The 19,779-nt window shown below is 45.7% G+C and overlaps 2 protein-coding genes and 1 long non-coding RNA gene across 9 annotated transcripts in view; 1 reads left to right on the top strand and 2 right to left on the bottom strand.

The window, feature by feature from the left end:
* The window catches only part of LIMK2 (LIM domain kinase 2), a 31,955-nt gene extending 30,627 nt beyond the window's left edge, over positions 1-1,328 (bottom strand). Inside the window, exon 1 of the mRNA XM_065693001.1 lies at positions 1,181-1,328. Within this exon, the coding sequence (XP_065549073.1) occupies positions 1,181-1,193 (13 nt within the window). The 5' untranslated portion in view covers positions 1,194-1,328. The remainder of the gene's footprint in view (positions 1-1,180) is intronic.
* A 476-nt stretch (positions 1,329-1,804) lies between these two features.
* On the bottom strand, positions 1,805-16,201 carry RNF185 (ring finger protein 185). 3 transcript variants are annotated; one of them, XM_065692613.1, is made up of 8 exons: positions 16,076-16,201; positions 10,737-10,985; positions 9,181-9,199; positions 8,453-8,565; positions 7,900-7,954; positions 6,435-6,470; positions 5,756-5,873; positions 1,805-4,307 (listed from the first exon to the last, which is right to left on the bottom strand). In XM_065692613.1, the coding sequence occupies exons 2-8, from the start codon at positions 10,916-10,918 to the stop codon at positions 4,210-4,212; spliced, it is 621 nt and encodes a 206-aa protein (XP_065548685.1). In that variant the 5' UTR covers positions 10,919-10,985; positions 16,076-16,201; the 3' UTR covers positions 1,805-4,209. The 3 variants fall into 3 exon arrangements, with proteins under 3 accessions (XP_065548685.1, XP_065548683.1, XP_065548684.1); XM_065692611.1 differs by lacking the exon at positions 6,435-6,470 and having other exon boundaries at positions 16,076-16,184; XM_065692612.1 differs by lacking the exons at positions 6,435-6,470; positions 16,076-16,201 and adding an exon at positions 15,731-16,069.
* Positions 15,770-19,776, top strand: LOC136020944 (uncharacterized). Of its 5 annotated transcripts, none has more exons than XR_010615596.1 (3): positions 16,174-16,718; positions 18,392-18,821; positions 19,086-19,776. It is a non-coding gene; the product is annotated as an uncharacterized LOC136020944 (long non-coding RNA). The 5 variants fall into 5 exon arrangements; XR_010615595.1 differs by lacking the exon at positions 19,086-19,776 and having other exon boundaries at positions 16,177-16,718; positions 18,392-18,555; positions 18,659-19,049; XR_010615594.1 differs by lacking the exon at positions 19,086-19,776 and having other exon boundaries at positions 16,179-16,325; positions 16,494-16,718; positions 18,392-19,049.
* Positions 19,777-19,779: the final 3 nt, after the last annotated feature.

Genomic DNA, 19,779 nt, shown 5'->3' with positions numbered 1-19,779 from the left:
ACAAAACAGAAGCCAGCAGCCTTCCATGCACTTTTACCTCACTGTGTAGGTCAGTGACAATGTTTAAGACCAGCCAAGGTGAAGATCTCCTTGAAACGCTTTGCACAAATAGCTGTGTTAGAGAAAACACTGCCCTCATGAGCAGATCAGCTGTACCCAACTAGAGACCTCTCTGCAAGCCTCTATGGCTGGACAGGAGTCATTCAAACTGGGCGGTCAGTGTAAGCAGCTACTGCATAGCTCCACACCTGGAATGTGTCTGTGCCCTCCTGCTATCTGGAACACAGAAAACTGCCCCTGAGCTCAGATCTGCACAGTCGAACAAGGGTTAGGAGAAACTTGGAAGAAGCTGTTGCTACCCATGTTCTTCTCTAGGGCAAACTGCTCTTCAGCACACCAAACAGGCTTGGAATAAAAGGCAAAGCCACGTGTGCCTGTGCCTCAATGTGCAGGCATCCAACACGCTCCTCTTGGAACAGCGTAAACCCTGGAAGTCAGCTGGACTTCGGGAAAGCAAAGTGCCATCTCCTGCAGCTCCATCTCCTCCGGCTCTGTGCCACGAGCACCAGATGCAAATGTGAGTACCGGCAGCAGATCCTATTTAAAGGAATTTAATGGCTAACGACTACACCACAGCTGGCTACAAGCAACGGCTCTAACTCCACAAGGATCATTCAGAGCTTCACCCATTAGCTTCCGAACTCCAGGTAGCAGTAGCCTCACTTCCAGCTGCAGTGCAGCATCTGTTCAGCTGTGCCCGGAGAGGCCGATTAGGTCCCAAACGGAAATGAACAGCGCTGTATGCACGGGATCGCTGGAGTATCCAGAAGTGACGGAAATGAAAAAAGCAGGGCAGGAAACAGCGCGAGGGAAAGGCGAACGGACACGACCAATGCAACAGGTCCGAGCCCCCGCAGGACGGCAGGAATGCCGCAGCGCGGCCGGCGGGCAGCTGCAGCGCATCCCCCGACGGCGGCGGCGGCAGCCCCGGCAGGCACCGGCCCGAGAGAGGCACCGAGCCCCGCCGGGGAACGCGGGACAACAACAGGGACAGGGCCGGCGCGGCCGCCCCGCCCCAGCAGGCTCCCGCGCTCACGGGCCGGGGCCGGGGCCGGGCAGCCGCCCTCCGCCGCACGGGAGCGCGTCGGGCCCCGGGCCCTGCACCGGCCGCCCCGCTCACCTGGCTCCTCCATCCCGCGCCGGCCCCGCGGCTAGACCGCGCCTGACGTCAGCCTCTACGGAGCGCGCCGCGGGTCACGTCACTCCGCACCTGGACCGCCGGCGCGCTCCCCCCACCCCTCTTCCCTTCTCTGCTACCTCCGCGCCGTACCCCGCCCCGAAGGCGGCTATCGCCCCGCCCCTTTCCTCGCCGCAGGCCAATCGGCACTCCGCCCCCCTCACGGCCGCAGGCCAATCCCCGCGCTACTCCGCTGGTGACCGTCCCACCCCATCCGCGGCTAGGACCAATGACAGCGCGCCCGCACACCCCGGCCCCTCCCACCACGTGCCGTGGCGGGCGGTGGACGGACGGACGGACGGACCGACCGGGACGCCCCGCGGGGCCTACACCCGCGCCGCCTCCGGCGCGGCCTTAGTGGCCGCTGCTCACGGTCCCCTCGGTCCTGCTGCCGCCGGTGGAGCAGCCCCGTTGCCCCGGTGAGGGAGAAGTGAGGCCCCAGCCCTCCCGCTTCCTGAGGCAAAGACCAGCAACGGGCTCTGCCGCTTCCCGTCCGCGAGGCAGGGATGAGGGCAGCGCCTCACCTCAGTCCGTCCGCAAAGCACAAAGGAACGGCGGCGCAGTACGGTCAATGTAAAACCATTTTTTTAATTCTAAATCACTTTCACAACAGTGAAAATTAGTGAACAGTAATGGTAATGCACTAAACGAGCCATTACGGGCTGTGTGCAGTCTGAGCACGAGGGGGGAAGTGGTACAATACAAAAAGCACACCAGGGAAAAGGTAGGAACAAAAGCGTTAACACTTTCAGACTATTTCATTATTGGATTGCAGAAAATAAGGACTCTTAGTCATATTTCTGTAGCCACCTCTGTCGAAATCCATTGTGCCTCTCACCAATAGATGGAAAAAAAACCCCAAACCATTAAAATTCTGTATTATTAAACATAATGTTAGTTAAATCAGTTTCAGTACCGCTTGAACCTGTTACAGTCGCTTTTCTGTCCACTTTCTCGGAGAAAGGCTTTAAGGGGCTGCTGCTTCCCGACCAACCTCCGCTGTTAGCATCGCTCCTCAACGTGAAAGCAAAAGCATCCTTTACTGTCACCGGAGCTTCCCCTTTTCATCAGCAGGGGGTGCTGCCTGCTCAGGAAAGCCGGTCCAAGCCGCGGCTCTGTACTAGCGCCAGAGAGAAACAACCCAGCCTTTCTCCTCGAAAGGGTCCCCGTTACCGAGTTCCGCACTTGAGAAGAGCCCTATGCACAAGCAGCGAAACTTCTCCAAAGTGCCGCACCACCCAAGCTGAGGCGCTGCTTCAACTACTTATAGCTGAGCAGTGTGCGCTGCCGGACTAACAGGCAGGTATGAATTCGACAAGATGTGGCAAAACACCGCTGAGGCTTTGCAACATTCCACTTGCCAGATGGAATTCCGGAGGTAGGCAAGTTAAACTGCAGACATCCTGTGTCTCAATACTAAAAGTGAACAGTTTATAATGACATAAATAAGCTTCTACAACAATTAAGGGGTCCTTGCCGAGGAACCTCATCCATCCACTAGAAAAACCCTAGCGATTAAAACAAAGTTTCTATGAGTTGACTTGTTCTGTCAGTTGGCTGTCTATTGCCAGGAATGTCACAATATTCATCCTGCAGGAAATAATTATGACTATGAGCGATCTGAATCAAAACGACCTAAAAATAAGAGAAAAAACTGACATTTTTCAGAGGAATAGGAAAGCTGTTCATTGTGCCAGGGAATCTCTCCTATCTGCTGTTCTGAAAGAATCTACACAAATACATCAGGAGTAGTCCCTAAAGCTGTGTCCCCAACAAGATTCCAAAACAGCTACCAAGTGCTCACCTTCTGAACTATTTTCCCCTCAGCACATAAATAGTTGTGGTCTCCTCCAGCACTTCAGGTTAGTTTCTTTGGTAGGTACTGCAGAGACTCGTGTGGTACAGCCATTCTGCTGTGGCATGGAGCAGCTGTACACACCTGTAGAGAAAAGCTCTTCCAAATGTTCTCTACTGCATCATGTTCTAGCAAAGGCAGGATCTCATTCTTCCTCTTGTCTGATTTTACAGTATGACAAGTTTAACCTCAAAGCTCACATAAAGATGCCTTTTGTTCCTCTCCCCAAACACGCTGATCTCAGATCTGTAATAGGATTTTATTTGGAGTACACAACCTTGAGTAGAAAGTCTCAAAGACTTGGGAAGAATAAACGTAGCTACAGTGACAGGGTTGTGAGGGGATTATCCAGGAGTGCAGCCACAGGCTGCTGCGCAGAACCAAGGAAGACAACACTGTTTTGTCAGTGAGGAACTGGGCTGGATGAGGCAGTTCCTTGGACTGTTCAGCAACCCCACCCAGCTCCACGATGAGAGAATCTTCCAGTGTCTGGCTCCAGCAAATTCAGGCTTTAAGAAACTGCAGCCATGAGAACCTCTTCAGGAGGGGTTTCCCATCACACTGGGACATAACAGCAAGAAAAGAAACCAGGTTCCAGGCCTGGTTCTATTTGCATCACGTGCTGTGCCCAAAGAGTCTTAGCAGTGCTGCAGATGATTTCCTGAAGAAGACTGGATGTTGATGTGAAGACATTAAATAACATCCACAGCTCAGGCAGATCCAAGCATGAGATACTGGTCACACTGCAGAGGTTTCCTTACCTGCCCAGTCTACCTTTGGGGCAACTGTCTTTCACATAAACCTGGTGTCACTGATTGGCACAGGATTTCAAAGCAGCACTCCTTTTAGGAGTGGAGCTCAAAGCTAGGCCCGTGGTTTGTGGCAGTAACCTGTTGTACACAACAGCTGAGCTGAAATATGCTTTTTAACCAATGTTTAATTTCCAACTCTGGTGCAACATGCGGGATTCCTCATTGTCCTGTAGTACCACCAATTCCTGAAGCCCACAGTTAGCTACGGAACCAGACACCAAGAGATTTAAAATGGGATGGGGATGCAGTTTGTAACTGTTTCAGGTGCCTTGTTGGCCATGAATGTATAGAATAATGGAAAAAAATTACGCAATCAACAGCCAGAACATTATCACCAGAGCCACAAACAGGAAGAGGCGGGATAGGAACTGCTCATCCACATATTGAGGAGTCCCTGGAACAGCTGGAAAACAGAAAGGAAAACAGAACTGTTCAGCTCCTTCCTCCTCTTCGTGTGTATTCTGAACATATATATTCTGAACACAGTGTATTCATAAACTGAAAGATATGCAAGGAATCTACTTAGTGAGAAACTGCTGTTATTTCAGACTGGCCAGCTATACTGGAAGATCAGAAGGAAGATAAACATCAGCTCCCTGAAGCAGACTTGTGGTAAACCTGCTCATGACTAATAGCAGCAGGCCGCTCCCAGTGCTCCAGTACATGCAGCTCTGCTCAGAGTACTTCTGGGGACAGTGCTGAGTGAAACTGACTGCTCAGTTCACTGCTCACAGCTAGCCAAGTCCACTCTTTCCAGCCTAAGGAGCTTTACCACCTCTACCTGAGCACTCCTCCCCATCAAGGTGAAACATCTCTGAATAAGGGAATGGTAAAATGGTCAAAGCTGCATGTGGTGCCTTGACAAAGAGAACTAATGTAAAGCACACAAGCTCTAAAGCTCAAGCTGTGCATTTCGAGAACTGCTGCATTGAATTCACATCTGAAAAGCAGATAAAGGAGGTGGTTAAATGATGGCTATTACAACAGGATATATTTACATACTCCTTAGCTCAGTCATAGCTCCACACACATTTTCAGCGGACACTCAGGTATAGTTAATAGGTAAGTTAATTTGACCCTAGGACAGCACAGGTCCTTGGCAACACAGGTGTGACATGAAGAATGTTCTCATAGTTCTGATGCCATATGACATGGTGAAGAAAATTTGCTAGAGGAAGAAAATCCTGGGAAGAAAAGTAGGTTCTTGTTTGAAACAGGCAGACTTAGTTTGTCTACACTGTCGATGGGGAGGAGGTTTTCTGGGGATTGCTTCAGTTTTAGAGAGCAAGGCCACTACTTGGAGTAACCCAGCTGTTTTTTCTTAATTAAAATCAGTGAAATAATTTCATCAGAAAAGTTACTTCTTGTGGAATACCGGTGACTGTCAGATAAATTTCTGGAAAAGGAACAATCCTTGCTGTCATTATTTTGTGGTACAAAGGGGTTTAAAACGGTTTAAATTTTCCCTTCTCCTCTTTCAGGAAATGGTCCTTTCCTGCTGTTTTCAAGATATAGGTCTCCTTCATTTACCCCTACTGACTCCTTTTTAGTACTATTATTAGAAACCCTAGTCCAATTTGTCTCATTTTTCAGAGGGAGTCTGCTGGATTACCAGAGGAGGCATCTGAATTAAAGGGGAGAAATACCCAGTGCCACTGTCCCTCTCCAGTTCTGCTGTCCTCTCAGAAATGCCTTCAGCAAACCATTTTGCGTTTCTATTTACAACACTGATTTACTTAACTGTTCAGAAAGTTTTGTCATTTAGAAAGCTATTTGTTTAAAAGCTACGAAGGAGTTTGTAACAAACATCTGTTTGTGACAGGCCTCTGGGAGAAGATGGCTGCGTGGTACCTGGAGGAGGTCGCCCATCGTTTATGTTGAATGCTGTTGCAAATATACCAAAGGGAAACGCCCCAATTCCAAATGACATTTGGAAGCCACCATCGCCAAACCCAAAGCCCTGGAATCCCTGCAGAGAACAAAGCAACAGAGAGAAAAAAGGTACCAATCATTTAAAGCCTATCTCAAAGTGTTTTGTAGAAGTGCAGACACATTCTCTCTCACTGGCTTTCCTGTGGCTGAGGCAGTATCATGCTGTCTGGCAACTAGTCTTCCACACTACTGTTAGATACCTCCTTAGTTCTCTTCAGCTTAAAGTGTTTCACACAGTATCAAACTTGCCAGAGCAACCCAAAAGTTTGAGAAAAAGAAAACCAGGGACCACAGTTCTTTCTTGAAGGCCACAAATTAACAAAAGCATTTCTGTAATGTTTCTCAACTTAAAATAGCAGATATCTGACACAACAGCAAAATCAACGTTAACAATTCTATTTAGAATGTCTTAACAATATATTATTCTGTATTAATAGGTATGAGCCATGTAGCTGCAAGAAAGGCATTGTAAAAAATATAAGCTGCATTGATTTTCACAATACATGTGCATAATCTAAGCATACAGTGAGGTGATAAATTGCCAGTGGGATGCAAAGAGGATTACAGAGAGGAACAGTAACCATAAAAAAAAAATTACCGGGGGCACTCTAATTAAGGTGGCAGATAAAGTCATCTGGGGCAGGAATGCCAGCCATAAGGAAAGGAGGAAAAAAGGAAGAGTTACAATGCAACAACATTGACCCCTATAGGATCCAGACTAAAATACCCCATCAAGTCAAAAGGTAAGTCTTCTGAATCAAGATGAATCCTACTGTATACAAGCAGTGTACTACTTGAGAGCAAACTGTATAACAGTCTAAGCAGTCACGGCATGTTCCAAAACTGTGGAGAGCTCAGAGTTGCCACATTCCGTAATCCACAGTGTGTAAAGCACACTGTCCTCTCCTTGCAGAATTAAAACAGTGACAGCAATTCTGAAAAACCCTCTGGTCTATCACCTCCAAACAGTGGGAGGACAAATGTGATTTTACTCATACAGAATCACAGAATCAACTAGATTGGAAGAGACCTTTAAGATCATAATAAAAGCCAGACATTTCTGGCTTGATCCTTGACTTCAGGAGTTACTCTTTTGACTGTGACTCTCCTCAAGCATTTTGCCATTAACTCTCAGGGACAGCAAAGCACTCTGCATGGCAGGTGCTTTGCCTGCAGGAAACAGGAGGGCAGCATCACTATGTCTTCATACCAGATTACTTTGACTTACGGCAGCAGCAGCTAAAAGGTTCAAACAAGGTATAGCAGCTGATTTAATAAGAAGGCAACTCCCCAGCGAGAAAGAACAACTGAGCTCCCAATGCATTCAATACAGAAATGCTCCTTAATCATTCCCAGCAGTTGTTTGCTTGAAGCACGAGGTATATGAATGTTCCCCAAGGATCCCAGGCTGAGTTACATGGAAATATGCAATTGTTTCATCAGGTCATGCTCACTGCCATTGTGCTGAAGAACACCGTGGTCTGTCCTACTGGCTACTCCCACGTCTGTTCAACCTATGCCAGCTGCTGTTTACATTCACTCTATGTAATCTCCTGAACAAAACCACAGAGCCCTCTTTGTATTAACATGTATCCAACAGATAGCTGCATTCTTATGCTTGTAATGCCATGGTACAGTAACATCCCATAGAAATACTAGAAGCAGGTGTCAGTGCCAAAAACCTATGTTCATATACAGATTACATATTTCCAAGGCAGGTATAGTCTGATGGAAATGTATTTCCACAAAGAATTTTCAAAGCAAAGTGTTCCTTGTATTTGTGTATGGAGAACAATCAGGGATGAAGAGCATTTCCAGTGATGCCACACAGGTCTGCTCTTCTGAAGCACAATTCAAGTTAGCCCATTCTTTGGGATGCTAGAGTACTATGGGAATGGAGCTTTCTGGCACACTGCAGCTAGCAATTACTTGTGAACAAGCTAGGGATGAGCAAGAGCTGTGAGCCTTAGGATCCTCACACAGGATGACTAAATCCTCCAAGATGAATAAATCCCACCACCAATAAAAACAACTTATCTGCTCGAGCTTGTTTTTTCACGTACCCCTCTGTTCTCTGGTTCCGGTCTCTGTCCTTGGGGTCGTGGCGGAGTTTTCTCTCTGCAGGAAGTTGTGAAATTAGCTCAAGTGCTAATATGTGCCAAGAGTATCTGCACTACCCTGGCTAATAAACCAGAACAAACATAGGGCCATGCTGCAGCAGAGCTGGAGGCAGTGTGTGAGTGAATAGATCACCGAGCTTATGAATCACATCACTGAATCAAGATACTGCATTTTGAATAACAAAGTCCCATTGCAAAGGCTAGAAACTGAGGACGTGAACGTTTTAGGTAAGTTTGTCCAGTCAGATAACATTCATTGCAACCTGACACTTGTAACTGATAATTAACACCCAATTAAAATAAGTTGCCAGCTGAACAAGAAATAAGGCGTGCAAGCCCAGGCCAGAAATATCAGGCAGAAATGGCAGTTTTATCTGTCCTTTAACAAAGTATTTCACATTGTGAATCCATTATTTTGACAATCTCATCTTAAGACCTTAAACTAAAGTTTCATCTTTAGTTTTCACACAGAAATAGTTGTATTTAGGTTTCTTACCTGGGGTCCTGCTGCCCAGTGCTACCCCTTCCATACAGAGGAATAACTTTATCTCGACTGATTCCTGCTTTGCATACAGGACACACCTGTCTGTTTGGCCTGGTCTCTAGCCACTAAAAGAAAGTAAATTATAAGAAAACCAGTAAAAGACCATGTAAATAACAACATGCAAACCTCATCTGCAGCCAGGCACAGACACTTCAGCAATTTCTCAGAAAGCCATGGAGCAAAACGTTTTACTAAGTACCAAGTACTCTCCAGAGTGGAGTTGGCACTTTGGCTGTTGTTCTGGTACAAACCACTTGCTGATGTGTACACATTCAGAACTGCACTGAAGTAAAATAGGAAGAAATAAACAGAACCAACAATCCTGCATAGGCCGAGTGTGGATACCCTCCTTTCATCTATGTTTTCTGTAATGATGCCACAATGTAAACCACTACATATTTCAAGAGAAACACATTCAACACTTAAGCCTGCAAAGTAAACCCCTGTGAACTGCCTACAGTAATTCTCCTGCAAAATTGGGAATACCCAGTATTTAAGAAACTCAAAAGTGGGATGCAATGCTGAAAGAACAGATTGCAAGGTGTTGTGCATGAAGTAGCAGGTTGTGATTGCCCTGGAGAGAAAGAGCATTTGAAAAGAGGGGCATACTCCAGAGAACCAAGGGCTTTATTGAGTAACAGGAGCTGACGAAAGACAAAGTAAAAGGAAACCTGTCTTACCTGGTGTAAACAAGGCCAACTGTGAGCATTCCCAGGACAATTTGTTCACAGAGCAGAAAGAGAGGGGAAAACAGAATTAGTTACTGACAAGTCGATCTGACAGATGTATAGTGTACCGCAGATAGCACAGCTTGGAGACAACAAAATCCTGGAATCCAGCTGGGCTAGTTCCATAACCTCCCATTAAAATAATTGAAAACACAGCCCAAGACGGATCTCCACTCGTCTTTTCAGGTTATGTGATCTAAGTTGCTAATGTGATTTTCTATATATCACCTTTGATTCCTGGGCCCTCATCCATACCAAAGGCCCATACAGAGGCTTAATTAATCTTTGTGTTTAGTGTACAATTTTCTCTTCTAATACCATGAAAAGACATCCCTGAGCTAAGATGCAAATGAGGAAGGAATCAGTAAAGATCCTTCAGGATCTTGAAAGAAATTAGGTAAGAGGGATTTAGGTAAAACATCAGCCGTGTTCACTAAATCATGGAATACCTCCAGGTGGATGGTACCTCAGGTGGCCTCCAGTCCAACCTGATGCTCAGAGCAGGGTGAAATACTGAGATCAGACCCAGTGGCTCAGGGCAGAGAAATTCCCATTACATAGAACTACTCTTAAGATTAAATTAATACAGCAACAAGCGGTCTTGACAACACTATTCAGACAGACACTTGCTGATTTTTAAAGTTTCATTCTTTCACATCCTATTGTACAATAATTTAATTTTATCTTAACATACCATCATCAAGTGATTTTCCATCTCCTAGAGTAAGCACCTGATTTTCAGATATTACATACATTTATATAGAAATGCTCTTTTAGGCCTCTTGTATAAAAAAGAGCACAATTTAGCCTACTGTGTAAAATAACCCACCCCCCCCAAACCCCCATTTGGCCATGTCAATCCTTAATACCTTCTTAACATTCAAGAAAGAGTATGTTCTAGACCAAGTTACCCATGTAAGAAATGCTGCACACTTCTTGTATTTGTGTGATATATTCCAACGTCAGACCAAAGAACTGAAAAGGCAGTGTTACACCCGCAGGACCATGGGAAAAGAGAAACCCACATGTAAAAAGCTTTTCATCTTTTTTTATGGTTTCAAAGGAAAAAAGAGCAAGCTTATAGGAAACATGAGAACTACAATTTGGCCTCCACGACCTAATGTCAGATGCAGGTTTAGGTATGCACAGGCTAGAAAGGAATTTAGGTCCGAACAAGATACCTGTGCTAGACCAGACAGCACAAAATAGCACGCATAACCAAGCAGTGTCAGTGAACACTGTCTTATGTGGGGCTTGTTTGTTTGTTTTACAAAATAATCCAGAAGTACAGGAAGTTGAGGAAGTTTAAGATGCAAGAACCCCACTCCCTGGAACACAAGCAAAGAAAAACAGTTGAGAAGCAAACCCAGGCTCCTCCTAAACCAAACCCATGGTCCTTACTAATTTTATACAAGCCATTTTATTTGATGTCTTAGATTTATAAAAATCATAGGCTTTTACATGATCAGATAGTGTTCTGGTTTATCTGAGGGGGGCTGAGTACTTACCAGAAGAGATGTCCACACAAGCTGATAACTGCATCCTTGGCAGTGTCTAAACAGATGTTACATTCAAAAGTGTTGTCCTGATTAGTATTGTCCCCAGCACCATTACTGCTACTGCTGCCACTGGTCCCTCCAGTACTGGAGCTCTTTGTTGATGTAGAAGTCGTGGGTCCTTTGCTGGCCATCTTCAAGAACTACCCAGACACAAGGTCAAGAAACTTCTCCTGCTGGAATCCAAGCAGTAAGAAGGGGCTGGAAAAAAAAACAAACAACCCAACAACCAAACAACTTTTTGATTATAACATTGCATTCTCATCCTGTTCCAAACTGGTAGTGATTTATCTAAGAAGCAATAGAAGCCTGTTGTTGATGGGCTTAGTTTAACATAGCCAAGAGAGATATATTTTGGCAAACTAAGCTACTTTAAAGCCCTGTAGTATGACCTGGCTGATATGTGAGCTGTGTTTTAAAGTTACTGATAAGCAACTGAGATCCACAGACAAAACAAACCCATTGTGTTTTCTCATAAATGAGCTCACATGGTCATAACTCCTCCAAAAATTCAATGCAAGTCATAAAGGAGAATGCAGTCTGAAACAGGATTTAATCACAAAGCCATCCACAATCTGGACATACTGACTTCATGCAGTTTTAAATTCAGTGCTCATTAGTCTGGAATAACAGTGATAATAATGGCAAGCAAAGGTGGCCTAGTACATGATTTGTCTCATCAGCAGTATATTGCTGTTATCACAGCAGTGTGTTGATATGACTGTCAAACATTTCTAATCTGGAAGTAATTCAGAAGTAGTAAAAATTTACTTCAATGGGCTTTAATTTTACTTACATGCTTTGGGTTCTCATTAACATCATCATCTTTATCAAAGAACAACCTCTACACTCTAATTCCTTGAAATGCAAATTCCACAGTACCTAAAACTCTGAGGCTCAGCCCAAGGCATTTCCATTTCCAGAAACAAGTACTTTCACCAGTACAAGATTTTTGTCCGGGAACTAAAAGGTTTCAGTACTTTCAGAAGTTAATTCACCAAAACAATTTAGAATAGTCCACTGGGCTTTTCATGAACCTGACATCAAGTTGCTGCTGCAGGGATATGAATATTTGGTTAAGTATTAATAAATAGTATTAAATAATAACTTGATAAAGTTGTAAGAAAGAAACAGTGATTATCTCAACTTTTAGCAAACACACAAACAGTTAAGCATTTTAAAAGGGCGACCTGAATTTTTCAGAAGCTAATTTCTTGGCAAACTTACCCAGAAGCATTAAAGGCTTTCCTCAGTGTCCCCTCTTTGTAGCAGTGCTGAAGCACAGGTGCAGGGCAGCAAAATAAAACCTCAGCAGCTCTAGCTATTGCTTTCAACAGCTTTTTTCATACAATACAATCCCACTGTGTGGTCAAGAAAGAATCATACTCGAGCCTCATTAAGGCATTGCAGCAGAGATGCTCAATTACAACAAGTGAAATGTATTTTTGCAGAGCTTTTTCACTCAGTTACATCATTTTGCAAAGTGTCCCAGAAGGGCAACTTTGTATTCACAGATGCTGTACACACATCGCTCTTAGCTTTCACACTGACTTCTTTTACACCCAGTAGCAGTTCATTGTATAAAATTACACCTCATGTTAGTTCAAGGCAGATGGAAGTGCTGCCAACCCACAAACGATAAGCTAAAGAGACTTAGATTTTTCACACATCCTTACTACCAGAATCTTTAGCCTGTCTTGCTCAGTAGTTTAATGCTTGAAAACTTGCCAACTTGGACCTTGCTGGGAATTAATATCAAAATTGAAACGCAGGAGTTCAACACATTGTAAAAAAACCCTAGCATCTTCTTATAGAATGGGCACAAGAAACGCCTGACTTTTGTATCTTGACATTAATGAAAGAGAATTATGTAAAAGAGGCAAATGAATGAATTTCTGTCCTTAAAACCAGTGTGGAAAAAAGGCCTTTTTTCCTAATTAAATTCCATGTGTTTAACCCCAGAAATGTGGAGACTCGTCAACAAAGATAAAATGTGTACCTTCACAAACTTCTACTTATAAATTCTTTGTCTTTTAGTAACTTAAAAAAAATATACACAAATCATTAAGGTCTGAAGAAAGATGTTAAGAGAAATCCATAGGAATATAGTAATGTAATGGAATACAGATGGCTGAGACAGAAGAATCATAATAGGCATAATGAACATAGATCATAATGAATCTACTGTCCCAGAAGCAGGCCATTCTTTAGGCTGTACTGGGATCCTCTCCTAATTATTTCTCCATAGGCTGACCGGGCCCAATGACCTATTAGGATATAAGCAATTTATATCAGGGAAAATGTATCAAACCACAACAATAAAAATAATCTTATTCTAAAACTTCTGAGAAGCCCTCTCAGACATTAGCTCCATGGAATACTGTTTAATAAAACACGTGCTGCTGGGGGCTGTTCAGCTGCAAATTGCGCTGCGCATATACAAAGCAGCAAGCATGAAACAGCATCAGTGACTAAACTTACACTTGGTAATCATATTTTGTGTCACTTGTGAGCATAGTCTGTGAGTCCCGAAGTAGAAGTTCAACTGCAAATTCAACTTGTTCTGAGTGGAGAACAAGCTCAAAATTGTTGAAATGTCACTTGGACTACACTTAAACTCTGAGACAAAACCTTTTAGAGGAGGAACCCCCTCCTCGCCCCAACAAACCACAGACTGAAAAGAAAACCAACAACCAACACAACAAGCCAAACTAACCCCATTTTCATTCTCATTTAGAGTTCAGAAGGAAGACTGTGAGTACACCAGGATACATCATAAATTTTGGTGTTAAGTAAACGGAATTTAGAGATGCCTATTTAGGTTTGTAAACCTTCATCCTTTACATCAGGTCTCCAAATCAACCCTAGACACATGATGAGTAGGAAACAAAACAAGAGAAAGGATATAAAAATCAGCTGTGATCTAGATGCAAGCATGCAAAGATCTTCTCTTTTTATTTCCTGCTTTTTTGCTCTTTAGATATTTACAAGAAAACAGTATCTTTGTTATTTAAAACCCATTTATATTAGCTATTTATTTCCTTTAAATCATGACCCCTATGATATCCCAACAGGTTGTTCTGACAGTGACTGAATCACTGATGTTTATTACATCCAGGAATCAAGAGTGGCAACAGATGAAGAGTTAAACAACAAAGAACCCATTATGAAGTAGTCCTCCGAAATAAAAAAGCCTTCTGGAGCATGAAGAAGACATGGAAGTGAAGATACTCGTTAAGGGACCCAGCACAAATCCCACCGAGTTGTGTAAAGAACAAGCATGGATGAAAGAGGTGGTGAAACTGGAGCTCTGAGAAGCAGATGGCACACTGGGACCTGAAAGTTTCACAACTGAGAGCACGGGAGGTCCATGAAAGAAGTAAGTGCAGGAAAGTCTATGTGCTGTGTATAGATAACAGGCAGTAAAAATTTTACTCAAATACTTAAAAAATTGAATCTATAAATCCAGTGGGAGAAACTGCACACCAGGAAAACGAGCTGAGTGGCTCCAGTAAAAGATCCCATTCTGAAACTTGGCAAATGAGAAATGACTGCATTTGCCAAAGTACACTTGACCTGGCTAAAAACACAAGAGAAACACTTAAAGACACAATGGGGGAGTTTCCACCACCTTAAAGAATACAAAAAAACCCACTGGAAACAAAGCAGGTGAACAATAAATCAACCCCAGAAAGACAGAGAGGGAATATACAGATGACATTAACTTCTAGTTTATGAAGCAATTGTAGGATAGGTGTTCTAATACATAACAATTAAATAAAAAAGAGCATTACTGGATGTAAAATTCCACTAGAAAGACACTTCCATATTTCTTCCTAATGACTCTTACTGTATGTAGGATTACTGAAACTGAAATAATCCAAAACTAATCTGTTTCTGTCTCAAGGGCTGATTTAGTTTCTGAACTTTTGCCATTTAAATCAAAAGGAAAACTCGATGGGTTATGTTTCTTATGGCTACAGTACCAGTGCCATTGTCAGACACAGGACAAATTTTATCAAAGGAGTATTAACATCAGATATTCCATCTAAATCTAAAAATATTACTTAAGAGTTTATATAAATACACCCACTCGTAAGTTTAACAACAATCTGATTCTTAAATTATTACCTGGACTTCAAGTAAAATGAACAGGTAACCTTAGCTGACAGCTGTTGACAGTGCCTAGAAAAAATTACATTTACTCCTTGACAGTCATTTTTTGACATTCTTAGCAAATACAGGACTGAAGCCATCCTGTTAATCATTAAATACACATTTATCTCTCACTGCCTTTCCACTCTATTCTGCCCCCCTAACATGTTACATTTTAACACTTCAGAAGCAGTTTCTGAGTCCATCTTTCCACCTCCTATAGCCTGTGCCACATCACCTGCCCACTTCTCAGTATTGCCATCAAGTGGTCCCCGTGTACACATTCCTGTGATCACCAGCTCTTGCCAAACCAGCCATTTGCCCTAGAGACCAGCATGCCCTTGCTTGGCCTCATTTCATTAACTGGGATTCTGCAACCTACGTGTGTTACAGTTACTGCTTCCAGGATAAGAGCCCCGCTGAAAGGCCCGTATGGCAACTCAGAGGATTCAATACACTGCACCAACGCGAGACATTGTTACAAACTACCAGAAACCCGAAGCGATTGCAGGAATTCTTTGGTTTAGCCATTCGCTACAGTATAGACTGCAAGAAAATGCGGCACTAATCTTCAGACAAAGATTTTATCCTCTTACCTCATAAAGTCCAAAGGAAAGGAAAAAAACTGATACAACCAGTTGGGTAATACTGCTGGAGCGTTTTCCTGGTTTGGGCGTTATGTAAAACATTAAACACCCCTCCAGTGGGCTAACCCGGTTAGCAGCACAACGCGAAAATAAAGCGGTTACGATATGGTTTAAGAAGGGAAAAAGCACAATAATGGCACGTACCCGAAGCTCTCGCTTTGCGGCCGCACCTAGAGCCCGACGTGTCCCTAATCCAGCCGGGCGCTGCCCCGGGCCGGGGCTCCGACGCCTGCAGGCCGCTGAACGCGGGATTCCGAGGGGAAACCCCTCGCAGGCGGCGCCGGGCCCTGGTTGCCGCGGCCAGCCCCGGCCGGAGCTCCGGCAGCGAGGCTGCGCACACCGGGCTCGCTCGTCTCGGCCGAGCGCAGGCGGCTCCGGCCTTCCAGCGGCCCCGGGGCACGGCTCGGCCCCGGCCCGCTCCCCGCACGCCTCGCACCGCCGCCCGGGCTCGGCTCCCCGCACCCTCCCGCTCCGCTCGGCTGGGCTCACCGGCGGGTCTCGCTGCTCCCCCGCAGCAGCCCCGAGCCGCGGAGCCGCTCCCCTGCCAGCGGCCGCCGTCACCTGATCACCCGGAAGCCCGGCCCTGACGGAAGGGACCGGCCTCCCCGCCGCCGCGCCGGGCCGTGCGGCCGCGTTCCGCCCGCCCGGGGCTGCCCCGTGGGGCGGTGCCTCGGCAACGGGGCGGTGGCGGCTCGGCCCCGAGCGGGGTGCCCCGAGGGGCAGCGCGGCTCCCGGCAAGGTCCGGTCAGAGCCGCCGGGCTGCCCGCCCTGGCCCCGAGCCCCCCGACCCGCCTCCCCGGCCCGTTGTGACCTCACCGAGGGAACGGGTGCGGTGCGAGCCGCGGTGCGTTCGGGCCAGGCTCGGTGCCCGCCACCGTAACCCCCACTTGCTCTGTTTCTATTGCAGTTTTGTTCTGCTCATCGTGAGGGGCTGCGGGGGCCGTGTCCGAACGGCTGCCTCTGAGAGACGCGGAAGCTTCGTATTGTCAACGACAAGGGCTCGACCCAAGCAGGGAAGGAAGGATGGAAGGCAGCGGCTTTGAGGGAAATGAACTGTTCAAATGTGTGTGCAGAGCGCTGGGGTCTGAACAGAGGAGCATTCCCAGGATGGGAACAGAGAGCTCTATCCAAGGTATTTACACAGCTGTCAGAAACCACAGATGGGGAGAGGGACAAAAGGGAGGGAGAGGAGGGGACTTGGTGTCCGCAGGAGTGGGTCAGAGCTGAGAGAGGTGATGGAGAAGGCACCTCTTGGACACCAAGGCAGAAACCAGCAGAAAATTGCTTGTTGTTTTACACAGTGGAGAACTGGTGTATCCTAAACCATGGTCTCCCACTAAATGTGAGCCTTACAAGTGAAAAGCTAAGCAGGAGTGGGAGGTTGGTGCCTATCAGAAAGAGACCAAGGTCTGAGGCCTGTCTGCTCACAGGTGGCCTGAGACTCCAGAGTTCTAGTGTGAAGGTTGACCGTGTGCCAGGAAATTATAAACAACATAAAACCAGCTATTCTGAGCCTTCATACTGCTTTCAGTAGCACATAGGCTTGGCAGAACCCATCTCAAAGTGGTCATCCAGCAGCCCAGCTGGAATTGCCACCCACATTGATGTATCACACTGGCAAATTTGTAGCTGAGGTGAAGATGAAGATAGTATCTGAAAAGAGAAGGCTGCGTCGAGACCTCAGAGCAGCCTTCCAGTACCTGAAGGGGTCCTATAGGGATGCTGGGGAGGGACTCTTCATCAGGGACTGCAGTGACAGGACAAGGGGTAACGGGTTCAAACTTAAACCAGGGAACTTTAGATTGGATATAAGGAGGAAATTCTTTCCTGTTAGGGCGGTGAGGCACTGGAATGGATTGCCCAAGGAAGCCGTGAATGCTCCATCCCTGGCAGTGTTCAAGGCCAGGTTGGACAGAGCCTTGGGTGGGATGGTTTAGTGTGAGGTGTCCCTGCCATGGCAGGGGAGTTGGAACTGGATGATCTTAAGGTCTTTTCCAAACCAAACTATTCTGTGATTCTATGATTCTATGATACTGGTATAACATTAGGACACATGGTGTAAAGGTGTCCTACCTGCACAGGCAATGTATTTGCTTTCTGATTTGCCACAAGGCAGTAAAGCAGCGCAGTTTGGCACAGCTTCAGCATTCAAGCAAAAATCTGGCATCTCAGTGTAGTATCCGATTAATCAGAAGTTAACAAGGCCCCAGAGGTACAAGCGGTATCCTCCAGATGCTGATTAAAACAAAGATGAGCTTGTGAAATTTGGACTGGCGTGGACTGGTCACCACCTATGTCTGGAGTCAAAAGAATTTCAGTATAAAAAGTAATAAAAAGAAGTTGATTTTTGGTATTATAATGGAGTAAGAAATGCTCAGAACACTATTGTCTGGGTGTCATAGGATAATTAAAGCAATCTGAAAAGAGATACAGTTACTGCCATGACAACACAGCCAGGGAATATTGTCACTGCCCAGTGACAATTGTAACATTTATTTCTTCAGTGTAGATGATAGCCTATAACTGCTTAGAGTTAGAAAAACCTGGTGCCCTGGTTGCCAGTTCATTCTCATGGTGTGCATGAGGATAAATCACTTTGATTTATTCACTTTCTCATGATCTAAGTCATATGATTGTCAAACATGATGCGATATTTATGGTACAGACAGCCCCCCTCCTAAAATTCTTAATTATAGAAGTCATACATATATCAGGAATCCAAGTCCTTGATCTTCTTATCAGTATTTTTCTCATCAGTTCTCCTGGATTTACTTGTATCTTTAATCCAATGGTATCTTAATTCAGGATTAAATTACATCTGGAAAACCCTTGGAATTTCTACATGACAGAGTTCCTGTCTGGCCTTTTGCCTTTGTTCAGCAAGAGCCATTTCCAAGAGCTTCTGCTCATTTCCCTGCTCTGTTTTCAGTACCACAGCAGAAAGGTGGGAGACCATACAGCTATTTCTGGTAGGTGACATGCATTCATCTGTTCCTTTCTGGATCCTGTTTCTGGGAGCTGCCATACTTCAGAGCAGGCCCACACTGAACTTTGCCTGATCTGCTCGAGCAGAACAAGCTTTGAAGCATCTGGTGCTTGACATCTGTGAAAGCAAATAGTCAAACTGAAACATGGTCACAGTCTGCTGCAGAAATCCCTGTGCCACTGACAGCCAGTTAGAAGGAGGTGGCTGGAAGAGTCAAGCCAAGATGCAAGATCCACCAAGGCAAGCTGGGTAAGAGCGCTGAAGAGAATATCCTCCATGCAGCCTTCAGGTTTTAAACATTTAATGCCTTTTTGGATTGGATAATGCCAATTTGTTATCCTTGGAACTTGTCCTTCCAAATGTACGTATGAAGCAGTTGCAAAAGGTGCAGGCAGAGGAGATGCACGTGTTCTTTCCCCTGCCAGAAGTGAGGGAATTTGATGCTTTTTGTCTAATACATTTTACATATTTAATGAATCTTGTGTGTCTGGTATGTTTTCTCACTTGCTACAGCCAACGGGTCCCATCCTACCTTACGCTCAGAAGATCTGTGTGCTGTCCCCAACATCAGCATGTCAGTTTGAGGGCTGACAGTATTTCTGGAGCAGTGAAATCTCAGAGACGTCACAAAAAGCACTGAGAATTTTATTACAGTTGCTCGATCTTTCTACATCCTGAGTCTTCAATGCCAAGCCGCCTCTTTCTCTGTGCACACAAAAGCAGTACAGGCTTTCTGGTATCACTGGTGTGTATTTCACTGTCTTTGTGCGAGCTGTTACAGCTGAGAAACATGAAGCCGTTTTCCCGTGCGGCACGCGTGGAAGGAGGCTGCTCAGCACCGGGTGCATGTGTCAACGAGCCGCGGCTGCTTGCAGCGCTTCCACATCGGCCGCACCGCTCTTCCCAGTAGCACAAGCGCAGAGAACGGGCAACGGGAATCAGCGGTCGGGCAGCCCGGCTGTCCTCGCCATGCTGGGTTTCTCAGCACCGTTTGCCCCGGGGTGGTACAGGCACTGAGCGTAAATACTGCCTTTCCCCGGCATCCCACGCTCCTGCGGACGACACCCAGCCGCTGGCGGTGCCTTCCATTCCCAGCTTCCAGGAGGACCTGGCCTGCAGCCCACAGAGCTTTCCTGGGAGCGCAGCCTTCCCGCGGCCTGCTTTACAAACAAGAGCAGAAGCCGCTCGGCAGCACCGGGAGCGGGGC

The sequence above is a fragment of the Lathamus discolor genome, chromosome 12 (assembly GCF_037157495.1).
Source record: "Lathamus discolor isolate bLatDis1 chromosome 12, bLatDis1.hap1, whole genome shotgun sequence".
Taxonomy (NCBI): Eukaryota; Metazoa; Chordata; class Aves; order Psittaciformes; family Psittacidae; genus Lathamus; species Lathamus discolor.
The sequence above is the reverse complement of the archived record's forward strand: the minus strand, read 5'-3'. Positions and strand labels throughout refer to the sequence as shown.